Genomic DNA, 19549 nt, shown 5'->3' with positions numbered 1-19549 from the left:
GACCCAACAGGACACGCACTTCGGAGAACGGATGGATGGATGATCCCATGCTGCGATGATTCTCTTCATACTCCGGCCCCCTGTGGCACTACAACAGCACACTTCAGAAACTGAACTTTCTTTAAATACTAGAATGAAATATATGGAACACAATTGTGCTGCATGTTAGCTTGCTTATATTCCATTTGAACATGAAGTGCACATGTCATATAGTAACAAGAACATGACTAGTTCAGTCATGAAACTATAGATGGCACAGGCTGTTAGAAAGTTTACATGCAACCTGCTATAGCAAACACAACATTTAAACGTTTACTACAGTGCACTCTTTGCCTCCCTTTATGCAAATAGATTGTAACTAAAAATAAATTAGGCTATCTCTGTTTCCCAATCTGGCTTTATGAGAGGTAGGAATGTAGCAGATAATATTAGCCTTGTGTTGGATATATTAGATGAATCAGTCAACTAACTGTCATGCTTTGTGTGGAAGCGGTGCACGATAAAGATGAAGGAGATCAAAATAACAGTCTTTATTTAGCTTTACAATCTCAGAACAAACACTAGAATAAACTCAGGAACAATAATGACACCATATATTAAGAACCGAACACGAGTAACTACAACAAAGGTTATAAATACACAGGGCAAACAAACCAATCAGTAACTATGGAAACAAACTGTGTTCTGATTCAGGAACACTGGCAAACAGGACCAGAACACGACCAAACTAAAACACAAACAAACTGAACATAAATCTGACACCAGCTATTTTGTTTTAGACTTTTATAAGACCTTCGATAAGGTTGAACGTGTGTTTATGTATGAATCTTTGCATAGGGTGGGATTGGGTTCAACTTCATATTTCAAACATTTTATAAATATAAACATAAATAGCGATGTGTCTTTGGAGAATGGTGTTTCTCCCCGGTTTGTGATCCCCTTTTGGTTTTTGTTGGTTGCTGAGTCTCTCAATATTTTTTTATATCTCACAAGTGTAGATGTTCAGGGTATTTTAGTGGCAGAACACACTTTTATAATCAGTCATCTGGCACCTGTTTATTTAAAAGACGAGAAACCGGTTCCTGTTATTTTGGAAGCTTGAAATTTATTTTGAAATGCATCTGGCCTCTAGGTCAATCAAAACTAAAGTAATTTAATGCCTGTTGACAGACTTGATAAAGAACATATAGAAGATATTGAGTAAAAAAAAAAAGGTGTTAGATATTTGGGCATTTTAATAAGTAGCCTAAATCACCCACTAATGGAAGATTTTAGACCGTTGCTTATTGTCAGTATAATGTCTTTTGATGGAGCATCAAAATAAAGTGTTAGCAGATATTAAGCAGACAGTCTAATACTCTAAGTTACTCTAATACGTGAAGTTACAAAATTACTTAAAGTTAGTAGAAAGTGGACTATCAAAATTATCTTAGATGATGATCTTAGTATTTGTTTCCTGTTTTATTTGTCTGGCAGATGAAAATTGCAAATCAGTCGTTCAGAAATAGCACTACTCTTCTACAAGCAGCAATACTTCATGTATCATTCGCACACAAACACCACTAAACACAAGCAGAAACCAGACTTGAATTAAACATTTATTCATGTTGATGAACTGAACGACATTGTTACTCAACTGTACATTATTAAAATTTCCCATCAGAGAGAGAAACATAGATCACCTAAAACCTTCCACGGTTACTATTTACCCCTCGGGGTTTCCACTCATACAAAAATAACAACACTGACATGACAATCCAAACTCTGTAAAATAGCTCATTTAATCTCATTTAACACCACAATGTCAGTAGCACTTTGTTACTGAGGGCAAATATAGTTAACGGTCCCCAAACAATTGGTTAAGTTGGCTCAGATTGTCTAAAGGACAGCTCCCTCTGGTGGCTCCTCAGGTAAAGTGCATAAACATCATCGGGGCTCTAATAAAGGGGACAGTAGCACCAATCAACTGAAATCTGCCCTGATATTTCTCTGCACCAATTTCACTTCACATACTGAGAACAAATGTAGATTTCAGTTAACACTCCAAATACAAAATATCCTGCACGGTGTTTTCAGATCAGGTTGTTCTTTATCAGAACGTGTCATTTCGCTTTTGAAATAAAGCAGCATCGAAGCTCAGCTTGGCTGTACTGTTTCATGTTTAGTTCATCCTGCTCTGGTTTTCTCTCTCTCTCTCTAGTGGGTTCAGACGTTAAACACCAAACACGTGATTAGATGTCGGATTCTGAATGGATCGTTATGGCATGAGGAGCTTGAAGATGAGTTGTTCACTTCAGGCCTTCGTCTGTGCTCTTGAACACTAAAATGGCGTTGTGAATCTTCAGCGCTGGTCCTAGCTTTATATTCATGATCTTCACAATATCATTCTGGGTCAGAAGAAGGAAGGCCTCTCCATCGATCATCTGCAGAGAAAAGTGACGCTGTATCAGTGACCAGCTGGAACAAGAAACTTCAAACGACATGTTACACACACCACTCAATGATTTACCTGAAATCTTTGTATAAGTTCATAGTTTGGATTTTATTTCTTAAAATGTAATATGATATATAGAAACATTTTTCTAAGAAAATGTGAGTGGTGTTGGTGTTGTAGTGTGTTGGCTGGTTGCCAGGGTGTTGCTAAGCATAATTGCAATGCTGTCCAGAGTGTTGTGCTTCTTGCTAGGCTATTCTGCATCTAAATTCTATTATAAATTCTATTCTGTTCTATAATCAACATTGATCAGCAAATGTACGCATTCAAATTTGGCAAACTGAAGCTCAAGCATGCTTGTTGGCGAACCGATGAGGTTCATTCCTGTCATGCTTCAGCAAAAACCAATGAGATTTGTTCTCGCATATCAAACATCTATGGTCGAGCTTCCGTTGACCAAATAAGCGCTGCGGTGATGACATATTTTTGTAGGCCAACCCGTATGTCAGCATCACCCTGGTTTCCTTGACAAAAACCAATAGGATTTTTCCATTGGCTTTTGGATTATTGAAAAAAATAAGTTCTGTGAACAAAAAAAAAGATTCTTACATGTTTTGTCCATCGTGATAATCTTCACAATTGAAAAACTTTTATGAATTTTAAAGCATAAATACAAACTCTTTCAGTCTTTATTTTAAAACACTTTCCATGAAAGTTTGAGTTATAGTTTTCAAGAGCGTGATTATAAACACAACGATGGTGTGAAAGTGACTAGTGAGTAGATGAGTTTACCTGTTCCGTGTGATGATGATTAATGTCTCCGACAACATCTGTAGTGCTATTTAGCCACTTGTTAACAACCGCCTTTTTCAAGACAAGTAAAAGCTTTAATAACATCATGAGAGGGGTATTACTGATGCATTTTATGTTGTAGGAAAAAATATCTCGAGCTTGTGTTCACCACCGACTTTATTTTAGGCATTTAAACAAAAGCCCATCCAAAAAAAACAATTGACTTTGAGACGATGGAACCGGAAGTGCTAAAATGCAATTCGTTTCCCGGTTTTATAGCACTCTATTAGCGAGCTCTATGTATGTTAGTTTATCAATGTTAATATGTGCATAAAAGCCTAAATTAAATCTGTTCATCACATAAAGTAATTGTGTCTCTTCAGAAGATTTGGGTTTAACCGCTCGATTGACATTCTCTTTATGAATGTTTTGAAGCATCAGAGTTTTGGGTAAATAGACTTTTAATGGAGGGACAAAAATCTCTCAATTTTATTAAAGTCCCCCTGTAGTCAATCATATTATGCCTTAAATCTTTGATCACCAAAGTGACACATTTAAATGTTTTTTCCTTGAATAAAAATTCTTCATGCGTTAAAATAGCTTGAATGTAACTCTACACCCTTGCCTAATTCAGTATATGCGGAGGTTCTATGAATATGCAAATGAGCCCCGCCTCCACTCACTCACTCAGCTCAGAGATCCACTCGTTGTCGATCACACGTTGATCTGATTGGTTACAAGGTAGTTTGTAACGTCAGAAACACCAGCGATTTCAGACCGTGTTTTTGAGACTGTCTTTGGTTCACTGCAGTTTTAAGTTGCTGTCGACTTATGAATTTACACATGGTTTGTCTTAAAGCATATTAAAAACACCACATAGACACATAAACAACATTAAAAGCTTTATATCCACCACAGGTGTTTCAAATATAAACAAAAGTCTTGAACGACATGAGCGTGAGTAATGACAGAAGCATTTTCAACTATCCCTTTATCATCGTAAATCTAGCTTTTACATTTTTAAATTTTTTAAATGTAATGTACATTTATGTTTATATATTTTGCGTTTAATTACCTTGTCATTAAATTACAGAAAACCGGTCAATGCAAGAGTGTTTCTAATACAACGGCTGAAGGAGTGATAGCAAACTTTGTTCTCTTTCTCCCTTCTTCTGAGCAACGTCAGTCATCCTCATTTATATAGCGCTTTTAACAATGTAGATTGTTTCAAAGCAGCTTTACAGAGATAAACGTATAATTTATAGTAACAGAGATTGTTTTGGCTTTATAGCGATTCTTTAATAAAGTTATTTTTCAGCTAAAGTTATTTTTGATTGATTCGCTTCCGTCGCAACGATCATTTGTTATTAAATTAGGGGCCGCTAAGACGACACCATTCTCTCTGATGGCGTTCACATGCGCATTAAGAATTGGTTCTATAGTTATGTGCGTTTGAATATATGTGCGCAGGTTTGTAATTCCCTACATTAGAGGTAGTATAGCTGATGATAGTTGATAACAAATAACCATTCATTTAATTGTTTGAAGCACAATAAGGCTCTTCACCTTATTAGTTTCAAAGAAACAACAGTTTATCTTTACATAAGTTAATGTAACTCTTCCATAGCCACAGTCAACTTAATCACTTGTATTTTATGCATCTTATGCACTTTATTCCTTTATCATTCATGGTATTCATTTAGTAGTTATTAGTGGTGCTTGCCAAAGGCAAGGCATCACTATTGTTATTGCTCATACTTAAACACTTTGGCACGCTACTCCTCCCGTAACGTTTCTCGTAGACCCATGAATGAGGTGTCAAATCGACCGGTTTATTGAAGAGAGGTGTGCTATGTCTTTTATAAGCGATCGGGTGTACGATGTTCGTCCAGCGGGCGATAAATCGGCTGAAAAAAAGTCCCACAGACTTAACATTGGCACAAAATTTGTTCTTTGGATCAGAAGGTCATAGAGACTTGAGGTTGGGCACTTTTAACTCTGCCTATCAAGCAGCCAATAAGTAGTGACATAACAGCTTCAAGCCCTAGAAACCACTTCGGGCACCCTAGCAACCATAAAACAACATTTACAAGCCATATTTCAGCTCCAGAAAATTGTAGAAACATGGATTTGGGCTTTTTTGACTCAGACTGTCAACTAGTCTTTAAATATCATCCCATAAACTGTATAATCACTCCCTAGCAACCATATAAATAACCCTAGCGACCATACAAACACATGAATAAGCTTAAACTAATATCTTAGGACCAGATCATCGTACAGGGGGTGGGCTCTTTTGTTTTGGGTGATAACCAGTCTGTAAATATCACCATGGTAACTGTAGCCACACCCTAGCAACCATTTAGAGCCACCTAGCAACCATATTGCAACATATAGAAGCCATATTTCAGCTCCACAATATCGTACAGACATGGTTGTTGGCTCGTATGCAAACATCTACAACACCCTAGAAATTGAGTGCCGAGTTTTGACACTGCAAGCACCACTCACATTTTCTTCAGGAAATGTACATTCTAGCTGTGTTAGTTATTCTTGTTTACCTTTTGTTAATAAAATGTATTTTATTACACCTGTGTCTTCCTTGTGGAAGGAGCAATCTCACCAATCTTTCAGATAAATCAGACCAACTCTCTCCACTTTACATTAATTCTAAATGATTGAACGGCCTCCTGTTGGGAGTGTTCTCATACTGCCAAGGTAAAAGACCTCGACTGGTGCCTCAAACTAAGAAAGGGGGAAGGTGGTCATCTGATGAACTCATAACCACACCTTATGAGTGATCCAAAAAACACAACATCAGCAGTGACGTGAGTACCAATCACTACATTACTTAGCATCCTTGAATGGGCAAAAGTAAAATGACTACAAGAGGCAAGACCCTTGTTGACGGACCTTGGCCAGGACTCCCGGGAGCAGAGCTATCGGTGGAAACCCATACAGACGCAGCCTGGGCCACGTATGTGCCATGGCATCCAGGCCCAGGGGGTCTATGTGACTCAGAGAGAAGTAGAGGGGACATTGCGCTGTCTTTTGAGAGGCAAAGAGGTCCACCTCTACTTCTTAAAATATTTCCCACATCTGTTTGACTATCTTGCGAAGACAACATGCACCTAAAGTGGGACCCAAGGTGAGGAACCAGGGTCTGAGCCACATAGAAAGGGAACGAAGTCTGCAGTGCATAATCCTTATTTGTCTCTGATGCCCGTAAGGTTCATCCACAGATGCCTCTCTGCGGAGACGAAAGCTGACATAGATCAGCCGATTGCACAGGCCGATATTTATAGGCTTTAATGACATTCGCAGTATGTTTTTTTTTTTTTGTTAAAATAAATTCAATTTACATGATATAATACAGCTAAGAAGACAATCCATGTTTTTGATTAGAATAATGATATGATTATTTCAAATATTTCAAATGAGATAGATGTTGACATATTACTGATCTTTATTTTATTTCCACATGTGAATTGAACACATATTTTATGTAAATGTGTTCAATGTGTTGTGTTCGCAAGGGGGCGCTGAGTTAACACTATTTCATTATTAATAGAAATTTACTTACTTCATCTTTGAAAATTTGGGCCTGCTCCTCACAACCAATAAGATTATTAACAAATCCAAAGACCTGGAAATCAAACAGAGATATAAATGAATAGAGCCATAATTCTAGCGGCTTGTTTGTTTGCTGCGTCTAGACATCATTTTAATATCCTGAAGTTCAGAACTGTGCAGCTGTATTCTTGAGTTTTCAGCCTATCTTATTGCATGTTTTGTTCAGTGTTTTATTTTTCAATGTAAAATAAAGGAAAAACTTTACAATAAGGTTCATTAGTTAACATTAGTTAATGTATTAACTACCATGAACTAACCATGAACAATACATTTGCTATTGTATTTGTTAATCTTTTTTAATGTTAGTTAATAAAAATAAAGCTGTTCATTGTTTGTTCATGTTATTTCAAATGCATTAACTAATGTTAACAAGATTTTAATAAAGTGTTAGTAAATATTGAAATTAACATGAACAAATATTAATAAATGTTGTATGAGTGCAGTTCATTATTAGTTCATGCTAACTAATGAAGTTAACTAATGTTGACTAATGAACATTGTAACATGTTACCAAAATAAAAGTATTATAAACATATAAGTGATTTAGTGATATACAGAATAATAGTAACTGGACGTTATCTTGTACTCTAAAATGCACCCATTCATTTAACTTGTAAACCAAGGGATATCAACACAGTTGAATGAAGTGATTATTACCTCCTCTATAGTCCAGGAAGCTACTTGACTGGCATGAACTCCTGCAACACCAGGCAGTAGTTTACAGTGCTGCTCCCAGCAGAGAGACAGGGTTCGATCAGAGTTGGCAGTAAATGCCGTCATGAAGAGAGAAGGGTACATCCCTTCCGCCGTCATATCTGAAACGCAGACACAATCACCACATTTACATCTACATGACCATTTAAGGTCCATATTCTGGTGAGAGAATTTTTTCATTTTTAATCTTAAAAGAGGTTTACATACTTGACAGCAACTGAAATACTCCTTTTTGCATTGTCACTAGCTATGTTTCAATCCTCCTTTTTTATGCACATTGTGGGATAACGCAAAAAAAAAAAAAAAATGCTGGATTGAAATGCCAAGATGCACATAAAAAACATATGCGCTCAGTTGAGGCAGATAAATGTTTTATCTGATAAGAAAACATGCGCATAAACTACGATGGAAACACATTTACCGAATAAATTCCTCGATGCGCATCAAAATAGTGGTGTGACTTTGCGCGATGGGACGGCATAAGTGGACTAACCAGCGGACCGATCTCGCTGCGCAGCATCTGAAATGCTGTTTTTGGCCATTCTGAAATCCCTTAGCCAAAATCTGTCGTCAAAGTGGTTTGGTATAATTACCTCCCATAGCTGTCCTACATGACTGCGTTCCCAAACAGCAGGCATCTGAAAGCAATATAACATGACCGCGTTTATTGCGTTTCGTCTGCAAACTCTGAGGCGCAAGTCATTTATTATATACTGTACGACACAGTGGCTTCTCCTAATACAGCAAATTAAATTTTTCTTAGTGATATTTGGTCGCAGATTATCAGGAAGTGACGATTCTGTTACTTTGTCTCACTGGATGGAAGTGGTGCTATATTCGCAAATGTTTTATGCAATATTAAATTCGCACCTTTGGATGGAAACATACTGTAGCTGTTGACTATATTCTGTAATCTTTGTGATTTTGCACAGTAATTGACAGTATAAATCATTTAGTTTGGAAATTCTGAGTAAGTTTTCCTGGGCCAAAAATGATTACAGACACACAGCATCTGTCATATTATTAGTAAACATAAATATTGCATTAGTTGATTATGGTAATCTGGTTAACATGTTAACATGATACACTATATTGCCAAAAGTTTTGGGATGTCTGCCTTTACATGCACATGAACTTTAATGACATCCCATTACTAATCCGTAGCGTTTAATATGGAGTTGGCCCACCATTTGCAGCTATAACAGCTTCAACTCTTCTGGGAAGGCTTTCCACAAGGTTTAGGAGTGTGTTTATGGGAATTTTTTACCATTCTTCTAGAAGCGCATTTGTGAGATCAGGCACTGATGTTGGACGAGAAAGCCTGGCTCACAGTCTCAGCTCTAATTCATCCCAAAGCTGTTCTATCAGGTTGAGGTGCAGGCCAGTCAAGTTCCTCCACACCAAACTCGCTCATCCATGTCTTTATGGACCTTGCTTTGTGCACTGGTGAGTAGTCATGTTGGAACAGGAACATCCCCAAACGGTTCCCAGCATGAACTTGTCCAAAATGTCTTGGTATACTGAAGCACTAAGAGTTCCTTTCTCTGGAACTAAGGGGCCAAGCCCAACCGCTGAAAAACAACCCCACACCATAATCCCCCCTCCACCAAACTTTACACTTGGCACAATGCAGTCAGGCAAGTATCGTTCTCCTGGCAGACACCAAACCCAGACTCGTCCATGGGATTACTAGACAGAGAAGCGTGATTCATCACACCAGAGAACACGTCTCCACTGCTCTAGAGTCCAGTGGCGGCGTGCTTTAGACCACTGCATCCCACGCTTAACACCACTGCATCCCATGCATTACACCACTGCATCCCACGCTTTACACCACTGCATCCCATGCATTACACCATTGCATCCCACGCTTTACACCACTGCATCCCACGCTTTACACCACTGTATCTCATGCTTCAAACCACTGTATCTCACGCATCACACCACTGTTTCTCATGCTTCACACCACTGTATCTCACGCTTTACACCACTGCATCCCACGCTTTACTCCACTGCATCTCACGCTTTACACTACTGCATCCCACGCTTTGCAACACAGCATCCCATGCTTTACACAACTGCATCTGATGCTTTACACCACTGCATCCCACACTTTACACCACTGCATCCCACGCTTTACACCACTGCATCCCATGCTTTACACCACTGTATCTCACACTTTACCCCACTGCACCCGACGCTTTACACCATTGCATCCGACGCTTTACACCACTGCATCCCATGCTTTACACCACTGCATCCCACGCTTTACTCCACTGCATCTCACGCTTTACACTACTGCATCCCACGCTTTGCAACACAGCATCCCATGCTTTACACAACTGCATCTGATGCTTTACACCACTGCATCCCACACTTTACACCACTGCATCCCACGCTTTACACCACTGCATCCCACGCTTTACACCACTGTATCTCACACTTTACCCCACTGCACCCGACGCTTTACACCATTGCATCCGACGCTTTACACCACTGCATCCCATGCTTTACACCACTGCATCCCACGCTTTACACCACTGCATCCAACGCTTTACACCACTGCATCCCACGCTTTACACCACTGCATCCCACTTTTTACGCCCACTGCATGCCACACTTTACATTCCTGGATCACACGCTTTACACCACTGCATCCCACGCTTTACACCACTGCATCCCACGCTTTACACCACTGCATCCGACGCTTTACACCACTGCATCCCACGCTTTACACCACTGCATCCCACTTTTTACGCCCACTGCATCCCACACTTTACATTCCTGGATCTCACGCTTTACACTACTGCATCCCACGCTTTGCAACACAGCATCCCATGCTTTACACAACTGCATCTGATGCTTTACACCACTGCATCCCACACTTTACACCACTGCATCCCACGCTTTACACCACTGCATCCCACGCTTTACACCACTGTATCTCATACTTTACCCCACTGCACCCGACGCTTTACACCATTGCATCCGACGCTTTACACCACTGCATCCCATGCTTTACACCACTGCATCCCACGCTTTACACCACTGCATCCGACGCTTTACACCACTGCATCCCACGCTTTACACCACTGCATCCCACTTTTTACGCCCACTGCATGCCACACTTTACATTCCTGGATCACACGCTTTACACCACTGCATCCCACGCTTTACACCACTGCATCCCACGCTTTACACCACTGCATCCCACGCTTTACACCACTGCATCCCACGCTTTACACCACTGCATTCCACGTTTTACCCCACTGCATCCCACACTTTACATTCCTGGATCACACGCTTTACACCACTGCATCCCACGCTTTACACCACTGCATTCCACGTTTTACCCCACTGCATCCCACGCTTTACAGTACTTCTTCCCACGCTTTACACCACTGCATCCCACGCTTTACACCACTGCATCCCACACTTTACATCACTGCATCCCACGCTTTACACCACTTCATCCCACGCTTTACACCACGTCAGTGATGTCTGATGCTTTACACCACTGCATCCCACGCTTTGCACCACGTCAGTGATGTCTGATGCTTTACACCACTGCATCCCACGCTTTACACCACTGCATCCCACGCTTTACACCACTGCATCCCATGCTTTACACCACTGCATCCCACGTTTTACACCACTTCATCCTATGCTTTACACCACTGCATCCCACACTTTACATTCCTGGATCCCACGCTTTACACCACTGCATCCCACACTTTACACCACTGCATCCCACACTTTACCCCACTGCATCCTATGCTTTACACCACTGCATCCAACGATTTACACCTCTGCATCCCACGCTTTACACCACTGCATCTCACACTTTACCCCACTGCATCCCACACTTTACACCACTGCATCCTACGCTTTACACCAATGCATCCCACACTTTACACTACTGCATCCCACATTTTACCCCACTGCATCCCACACTTCACACCACTGTATCTCACGCTTCACACCACTGTATCTCACGCTTTACACCGCTGCATCCCACGCTTTACACTACTGTATCTCACGCTTCACACCACTGCATCCCATGCTTTACACCACTGCATCCCACGCTTTACTCCACTGCATCTCACGCTTTACACTACTGCATCCCACGCTTTGCAACACAGCATCCCATGCTTTACACAACTGCATCTGATGCTTTACACCACTGCATCCCACACTTTACACCACTGCATCCCACGCTTTACACCACTGCATCCCACGCTTTACACCACTGTATCTCACACTTTACCCCACTGCACCCGACGCTTTACACCATTGCATCCGACGCTTTACACCACTGCATCCCATGCTTTACACCACTGCATCCCACGCTTTACACCACTGCATCCAACGCTTTACACCACTGCATCCCACGCTTTACACCACTGCATCCCACTTTTTACGCCCACTGCATGCCACACTTTACATTCCTGGATCACACGCTTTACACCACTGCATCCCACGCTTTACACCACTGCATCCCACGCTTTACACCACTGCATCCGACGCTTTACACCACTGCATCCCACGCTTTACACCACTGCATCCCACTTTTTACGCCAACTGCATCCCACACTTTACATTCCTGGATCTCACGCTTTACACTACTGCATCCCACGCTTTGCAACACAGCATCCCATGCTTTACACAACTGCATCTGATGCTTTACACCACTGCATCCCACACTTTACACCACTGCATCCCACGCTTTACACCACTGCATCCCACGCTTTACACCACTGTATCTCACACTTTACCCCACTGCACCCAACGCTTTACACCATTGCATCCGACGCTTTACACCACTGCATCCCATGCTTTACACCACTGCATCCCACGCTTTACACCACTGCATCCGACGCTTTACACCACTGCATCCCACGCTTTACACCACTGCATCCCACTTTTTACGCCCACTGCATGCCACACTTTACATTCCTGGATCACACGCTTTACACCACTGCATCCCACGCTTTACACCACTGCATCCCACGCTTTACACCACTGCATCCCACGCTTTACACCACTGCATCCCACGCTTTACACCACTGCATTCCACGTTTTACCCCACTGCATCCCACACTTTACATTCCTGGATCACACGCTTTACACCACTGCATCCCACGCTTTACACCACTGCATTCCACGTTTTACCCCACTGCATCCCACGCTTTACAGTACTTCTTCCCACGCTTTACACCACTGCATCCCACGCTTTACACCACTGCATCCCACACTTTACATCACTGCATCCCACGCTTTACACCACTTCATCCCACGCTTTACACCACGTCAGTGATGTCTGATGCTTTACACCACTGCATCCCACGCTTTGCACCACGTCAGTGATGTCTGATGCTTTACACCACTGCATCCCACGCTTTACACCACTGCATCCCACGCTTTACACCACTGCATCCCATGCTTTACACCACTGCATCCCACGTTTTACACCACTTCATCCTATGCTTTACACCACTGCATCCCACACTTTACATTCCTGGATCCCACGCTTTACACCACTGCATCCCACACTTTACACCACTGCATCCCACACTTTACCCCACTGCATCCTATGCTTTACACCACTGCATCCAACGATTTACACCTCTGCATCCCACGCTTTACACCACTGCATCTCACACTTTACCCCACTGCATCCCACACTTTACACCACTGCATCCTACGCTTTACACCAATGCATCCCACACTTTACACTACTGCATCCCACATTTTACCCCACTGCATCCCACACTTCACACCACTGTATCTCACGCTTCACACCACTGTATCTCACGCTTTACACCGCTGCATCCCACGCTTTACACTAACTGTATCTCACGCTTCACACCACTGCATCCGACGCTTTACACCACTGCATACCATGCTTTACACCACTGCATCCCACGCTTTACACCACTGCATCCCACGCTTTACACCACTGCCTTCCACGTTTTACACCACTGCATCCCACGCTTTACACCACTTCATCCCACGCTTTACACCACTGCATCCCACACTTTACATTCCTGTATCCCACGCTTTACACCACTGCATCCCACACTTTACCCCACTGCATCCCACGCTTTACACCAATGCATCCCACGCTTTACACCAATGCATCCCACGCTTTACACCACTGCATCCCACGCTTTACACTAGGGATGTCCCGATCAGGTTTTTTTGCCCTCGAGTCCGAGTCCGAGTCATTTGATTTTGAGTATCTGCCGATACCGAGTCCCGATCCGATACTTAATACATAAAAAAAAGAATAAAGAAGAGCTAAAAAAACAGATCCAGGATGTTCCTTATTTAATTCACCTTATTTTAATTGCATTGATGATATCTGTTGTGTTTTAAACAGTCAATCAAATGACCAACAGCAATTTAAAAAGAAAACAAATCACTTCTGTGAGGTAGCACAAACAGAGCACTTCTGTGAGGTAGCTTGAACAATCAAGTAATAAATAAATTCTTCACTTTTGGACTTTAGTGCAACAGTAAATATAAAAAAAGTCTAATATATAAACAAATAGCACCTCAACTTAAAATACCCGGCAGGCATGTAAACAAATAAAAAATAAAAGTGCTACAGTGTTTGCAAAGCCAGTAATGTGCTTTTAGGAACTGCACTCCTAACTCTTACACCGGTTTCACACTGCTAGCAGAGTGTGCAGTGCGTATTTTTTTCGCCGCCCATGTTAATTAAACCAGGCTTTAGAGCATTCACACCGCGCGCAGAGGTGGCGCGGCAGTGCGTATAGCAGAGCAGAGCAGGAGTGCCGCGATCGTTTCGGCGCCGAGTCTATCTTTGCTGCGCCGCTTTTGCTGAATTAAAGTGACAATATTGATCATGGCCAAAATACACCGCAGTTTTATCCCAAAAGTGCATTGATGATATCTGTTGTGTTTTAAACAGTCAATCAAATGACCAACAGCAATTTAAAAAGAAAACAAATGTCCAAAAATAAACTTGTTGCCATAACAATAAAAACAAAGATGAACCAAAAGTTATATAAATGAAATTATTAATAAAATAAGCTTCTTGACAAGTCTTTTCTCTTAAATGTATTTGAAAACGAAATAAAGCAATGCCAACTTATCCATTATAGAGTACTCTGTCTGTAGCCTACACAACCCGCGGTTCAACCGCGTGTGACAAATGCTGCCATGTGAAAGCAAAACGCGCGTGTCCTGCTCCTGCTCACCATACACACTGCTCCTGCGCTGCTTATGCTCTGCTAATGCGTGCAGTGTGAAAACGGCGTAACTCTGTGCCACCGCATAACTATATATGTGTTAAAAAAATAATGAGAATATATATACATATATATCCGAGTCCTGATCGGGAGGTAACGTCCGATTCCGATCGAGTCTGAAAACACGTGATCGGGCCCGATTTCCGATCACGAGATCAGATCGGGACATCCCTACTTTACACCACTGCATCCCACGCTTTACACCACTGCATCCCACGCTTTACACCACTGCATCCCATGCATTACACCATTGCATCCCACGCTTTACACCACTGCATCCCACGCTTTACACCACTGCATCCCACGCTTTACACCACTGCATCCCACGCTTTACACCACTGCATCCCACGCTTTACACTACTGCATCCCATGCTTTACACCACTGCATCCCACGCTTTGCATTGCACTTGGTGATGTAAGGCTTGGCTGCAGCTGCTCGGCCGTGGAAACCCACTACATGAAGCTCTACGCACTATTCTTGTGCTAATCTGAAGGCCACATGAAGTTTGGAGGTCTGTAGCTATTGACTCTGCAGAAAGTTGGCGACTTCTGCACACTGTGAGCCTCAGCATGAGCTGACCCCGCTCTGTGATTTTACGACAAGTCACCTTCATTTATATAGCGCTTTTAACAATATGAATTGTTAAATTCATGGCCTACCACCATGGCCTACCTACCTACCACACGTGGCCAACAACTTTTTGGCTGAGTTGCTGTTGTTCCCAATTGCTACCACTTTGTTATAATACCACTAACCGTGGTAACATAAATATTGTTGACCATGGAATATTTATTAGTGAGGAAATTTCATGAATGGACTTATTGCACAGGTGGCAACCTATATGAGACCCATTCCTATCTGAGACCCATTCTTTTATAAATGTTTGTAGAAGCACCTGCATGCCTAGGTGCTTGATTTTATACAACTGTGGCCATGGAAGTGATTGGAACACCTAAATTCAATGATTTGGAAGAGTGTCCCAATACTTTTGTCAATATAGTGTATACACATTATTGGAATATGACTACTATTATAGGAAATTTACTCGTGCATTTAAACACAGTAACTGATAAAAAATAAAAACATTTGAAAATTTTCAACTTTCAAATAAAGAAAATGTAAGAAAGTAAAACTCACTCTGACAATTTCTTTGCTGACTTTTACGATATTTAGGGGGGCGACCGATCCTGCGGAGAGGAAAGAAAGGTGACTTTTAATTTAATGTTTATATAACCGCAATATTGTTAATTTTACAAATATGCAATTCACTGCAAAAAAAAAAAATGCTTTTCTTACTAAGTATGTTTGTCTTGTTTCCAGTCCAAATATCTAAAAATTCTTAAATCAAGATGCATTTACTAGCCAAGTAAAATGACATAAGATATTATGTCTTGTTTTCTGAAAAAAAAATTCAATAATAACAATAATCTAAATGAAGTGAAAACAAGCAAAATTATCTGCCAATAGGGTACCAAAAAATAATAATCTTGCTTCCGTTCGAATTAAGATTATTTTTCTTACCCCATTGTCAGATAAGTTTGCTTGTTTTATGCAGAAACTCACTTTATTATTATTATTATTATTATTTTTTTTTTTACAAAAATAATACAACAAATCAAATAATATCTCATTTTACTTATGTACTTTTACATATTTGGACTGGAAACAAGACAAAAATACTTGTGGCAAGCAGGGCGGGGCCGAGAGCTGTGGGAACGGAGCGAGTAATGATCAAAGGAGGAGTGATGACAGTGAAGGATGAGAGAGGACCAGGGGCCTGTACCATGAAGCCGGTTTAGGTGGCTAGCCAGGTGTGTTTCAGTTTAGTTTGCACCAACCCTGGGTTTTAGGCACCATGAAAGTGGTTTGGCTTTTAGCAGAGTTCATCGCCATAGTAACTCACACTCCACGGCTAACCTGGTCCGGGGAAGATTATGTTCCACATAAGAGGTTGCAAACTGAACTTGGACCAATCAGCTGTGAGTAAAGTGACACATGTCTGATGCGATAAAGTCACTCCACCTGTTTCTACTCCAAATTAAAGGTCACTACATAGCAAATGGCTTTTAGTATTTGTATGTAATTTGTATGATTTAGATATTATTTATGTGATTATTATACCGTTAATCACATGTGTACAATTTTAGTTCATCAATTATTATTACGCAGAGTTTAAATGAATAAATATGTAAAGGTAATATAAATACGCTTTAGAATCAATAGATGAAGCTATAAAATGACTACATGTGAGCTTAAATGTTAAATTCTCTCTATACCTTTATCAACTGTATAAACTAACTTCACAACTTTTACTTGCACTGATATACAGTAGTGAGACTTTTTCTTTTAGTTGTCCACTTTCATAGACAGCTATTTAATTCTTGCTGTGTAAATTTGTTTAAATTCTTAATATTTTAATACTTTTATTTAAATAAGTGAATTGCGCTGCTTCTCGCAGTTTCACTCTTTCTCAGCACGTGATTGGCTGTTCGCTACTGATGTCACACCTAAACTCCTAAACTCAGGATCAAAGCCTGAGTTGACAGAGAAAGTTGATGATCAGCATCATGGTATCAACAAAGGCTGGTTGGATTGGTTTGGTTTTGTCAATTCGAAACTAATCCTGCAACCCTGAGTTTGTTCAACTACCATCATGGTAAGGCCCCCGGTCTGGACAATTTATGTTATGTTTTTATTATGTTTATGTGCGGCAGTCGTCCTTGAGGGGCTGCTGCTTTACTTTCGTTTTGTTGTTTGTTTATTTTGATATTAAAGTTCCGATGAACGTTCGCCGGTGAGCTGAGCTTTAACTTTGTTACAATACTAAGTAAGAAAAGCCTTTTTTTTTGCAGTGATATACTTGATTAACACAACAAATGTGAATATTGTCTTGCCTGCCGTGATATCGTGATTTTTTTGCTCTTTGGCCGAAGACCAGCAGGTTACGCCTGGATCCTTCTGTATCAGAGAGATCCGCCTTGAGTCGGCCCTGGTTCCTCTCAGCCAACGGACAGCCAGATAAACAGTGATGCGCTGTAAAACGCCCGGTCACATGACCTGACCCATCACATCCCGGAGTAGGGCACTTTCTGTTTGACAAACAACGGGTCTGTTCTCAAATCTGCAGTCATTTGTTTTTAATAAACTGTCCCTCAACTGCAAGACAATTTAAAGGATTAATTCACACCAGAATTAAAATTTCCTGATAATTTACTCACCCCCACGTCATCCAAGATGTTCATGTCTTTCTTTCTTCAGTCGAAAAGAAATTAAGGTTTTTGAGGAAAACATTCCAGGATTTTTCTCCATATAGTGACTTCAATGGGGTCCAACGGGATGAAGGTCCAAATGTGAGTTTCAGTGCAGCTTCAAAGTCTCGACACAATCCCAGACGAGGAATAAGGGCCCTATTTTAACGATCTGAAACGCAAGTGTCAAAGCGCAAAGCGCAAGTAACTTTGTGGGCGGGTCTTGGCGCTGTTGCTATTTTCCCGGCGGGATAAATGACTCTTGCGCCAGGCGCAAATCTAAAATGGGTTGGTCTGAAGTAGCTTCTTTATTCATAGGTGTGGTTTGGGCGTAACGTGAAATAAACCAATCAGAGCGTCAGCTCACATTCCCTTTAAGAGCAGGCGCGCTTGTTCTAAAGCGGATTCCTATTATAACGGCGGATTTGCCAGGCGCGCGCCAGGAGCGGTTCACAGCCAAGGAGAGCAACACTCTCGTCAGGGACGTTGGGGATGGAGAAACCCACCCAAATTAACTTCGGTTAAAAAGGCGTATGATAATTTGGGTAAATGTGTAAGCTAGATGTATGCTTTTATAATAAATTGTCTATCTATCTATCTATCTATCTATCTATCTATCTATCTATCTATCTATCTATCTATCTATCTATCTATCTATCTATCTATCTATCATAATAATGTATGATTTGCAAAAATGAAAACTGCTGCTTCTGTGTAGATGAGAGAGTGTATGCGCGTTGTGCACATGCTACATTGATTATGGCCAAGCATGCGCCCTTAAAATAGCATATGAATAACATGCGCAACGCGCCACTGACTTTAAACTGTTTTTTCCTGGTTAGTGGCGCAATTGTTTTCTAAACCTGCAAAATAGCATGAAGGAACGTTTGCGCCGAAACACGCCTCCTTTTTTGCGCTGAACCGCCCAGGGAGCGCAAGTTCTTTCCCTAGTTTAACGACGTGCTTCTGTGGAGGGAAAAGCGCGCTTTGCGCGGGTGCAAAATAGGAATGATACATGCGTCAGTGTACAAAGTCAATTGCGCTGGGTGCAAGATAGGGCCCTAAGAGTCTTATCTAGTGAAACGATCGGCCATTTTCTAAAAATAAAAATAAAAAATATATATACTTTTTGACCACAAATGCTCGTCTTGCACTAGCTCTGTGATGCGCCACACATTACATAATCATGTTGAAAGGTAGTACCGACCTAGTGTTTACAAAGCCAACATGCAAAGACTAAATCAAACACCATTTACAAAAATTTTTTAATAAATAAAAGGTAAAACAAAGATGTTGGACGATTTTGAAGTTGGAGGAGAAAATGAGATTCGCCTCACCGTATATTTTTTAACCGCAACACGCCTGACCATTCAACATGATCACGTAATGCGTGAAGTCATGGACGTGCAAAACGAGCAATTGTGGTTAAAAAGTATATAGATGTTTATTT

At 41.1% G+C, this 19549-nt stretch overlaps 1 protein-coding gene across 2 annotated transcripts in view; it reads right to left on the bottom strand.

Moving 5' to 3' along the window:
* Positions 1–1578: 1578 nt before the first annotated feature.
* l3mbtl1 (L3MBTL histone methyl-lysine binding protein 1) overlaps positions 1579–19549 on the bottom strand; it is a 37166-nt gene continuing 19195 nt past the window's right edge. Inside the window, exons 18-23 of one of the 2 annotated variants that reach the window (XM_084429114.1) lie at positions 17746–17940; positions 15989–16038; positions 8167–8211; positions 7517–7674; positions 6810–6872; positions 1579–2423 (exon numbers count right to left, since the gene is read on the bottom strand). In XM_084429114.1, coding sequence (XP_084285240.1) covers positions 2289–2423; positions 6810–6872; positions 7517–7674; positions 8167–8211; positions 15989–16038; positions 17746–17940 — 646 coding nt within the window. In that variant the 3' untranslated portion in view covers positions 1579–2288. The remainder of the gene's footprint in view (positions 2424–6809; positions 6873–7516; positions 7675–8166; positions 8212–15988; positions 16039–17745; positions 17941–19549) is intronic. The other variant, XM_084429115.1, reaches the window with a different exon arrangement.

The sequence above is a fragment of the Rutilus rutilus genome (genome assembly GCF_951802725.1).
Source record: "Rutilus rutilus genome assembly, chromosome: 13".
In the NCBI taxonomy this organism is placed as follows: Eukaryota; Metazoa; Chordata; class Actinopteri; order Cypriniformes; family Leuciscidae; genus Rutilus; species Rutilus rutilus.
Note: the sequence above shows the minus strand (reverse complement) of the source record. Positions and strands in the feature narration are given on the sequence as shown.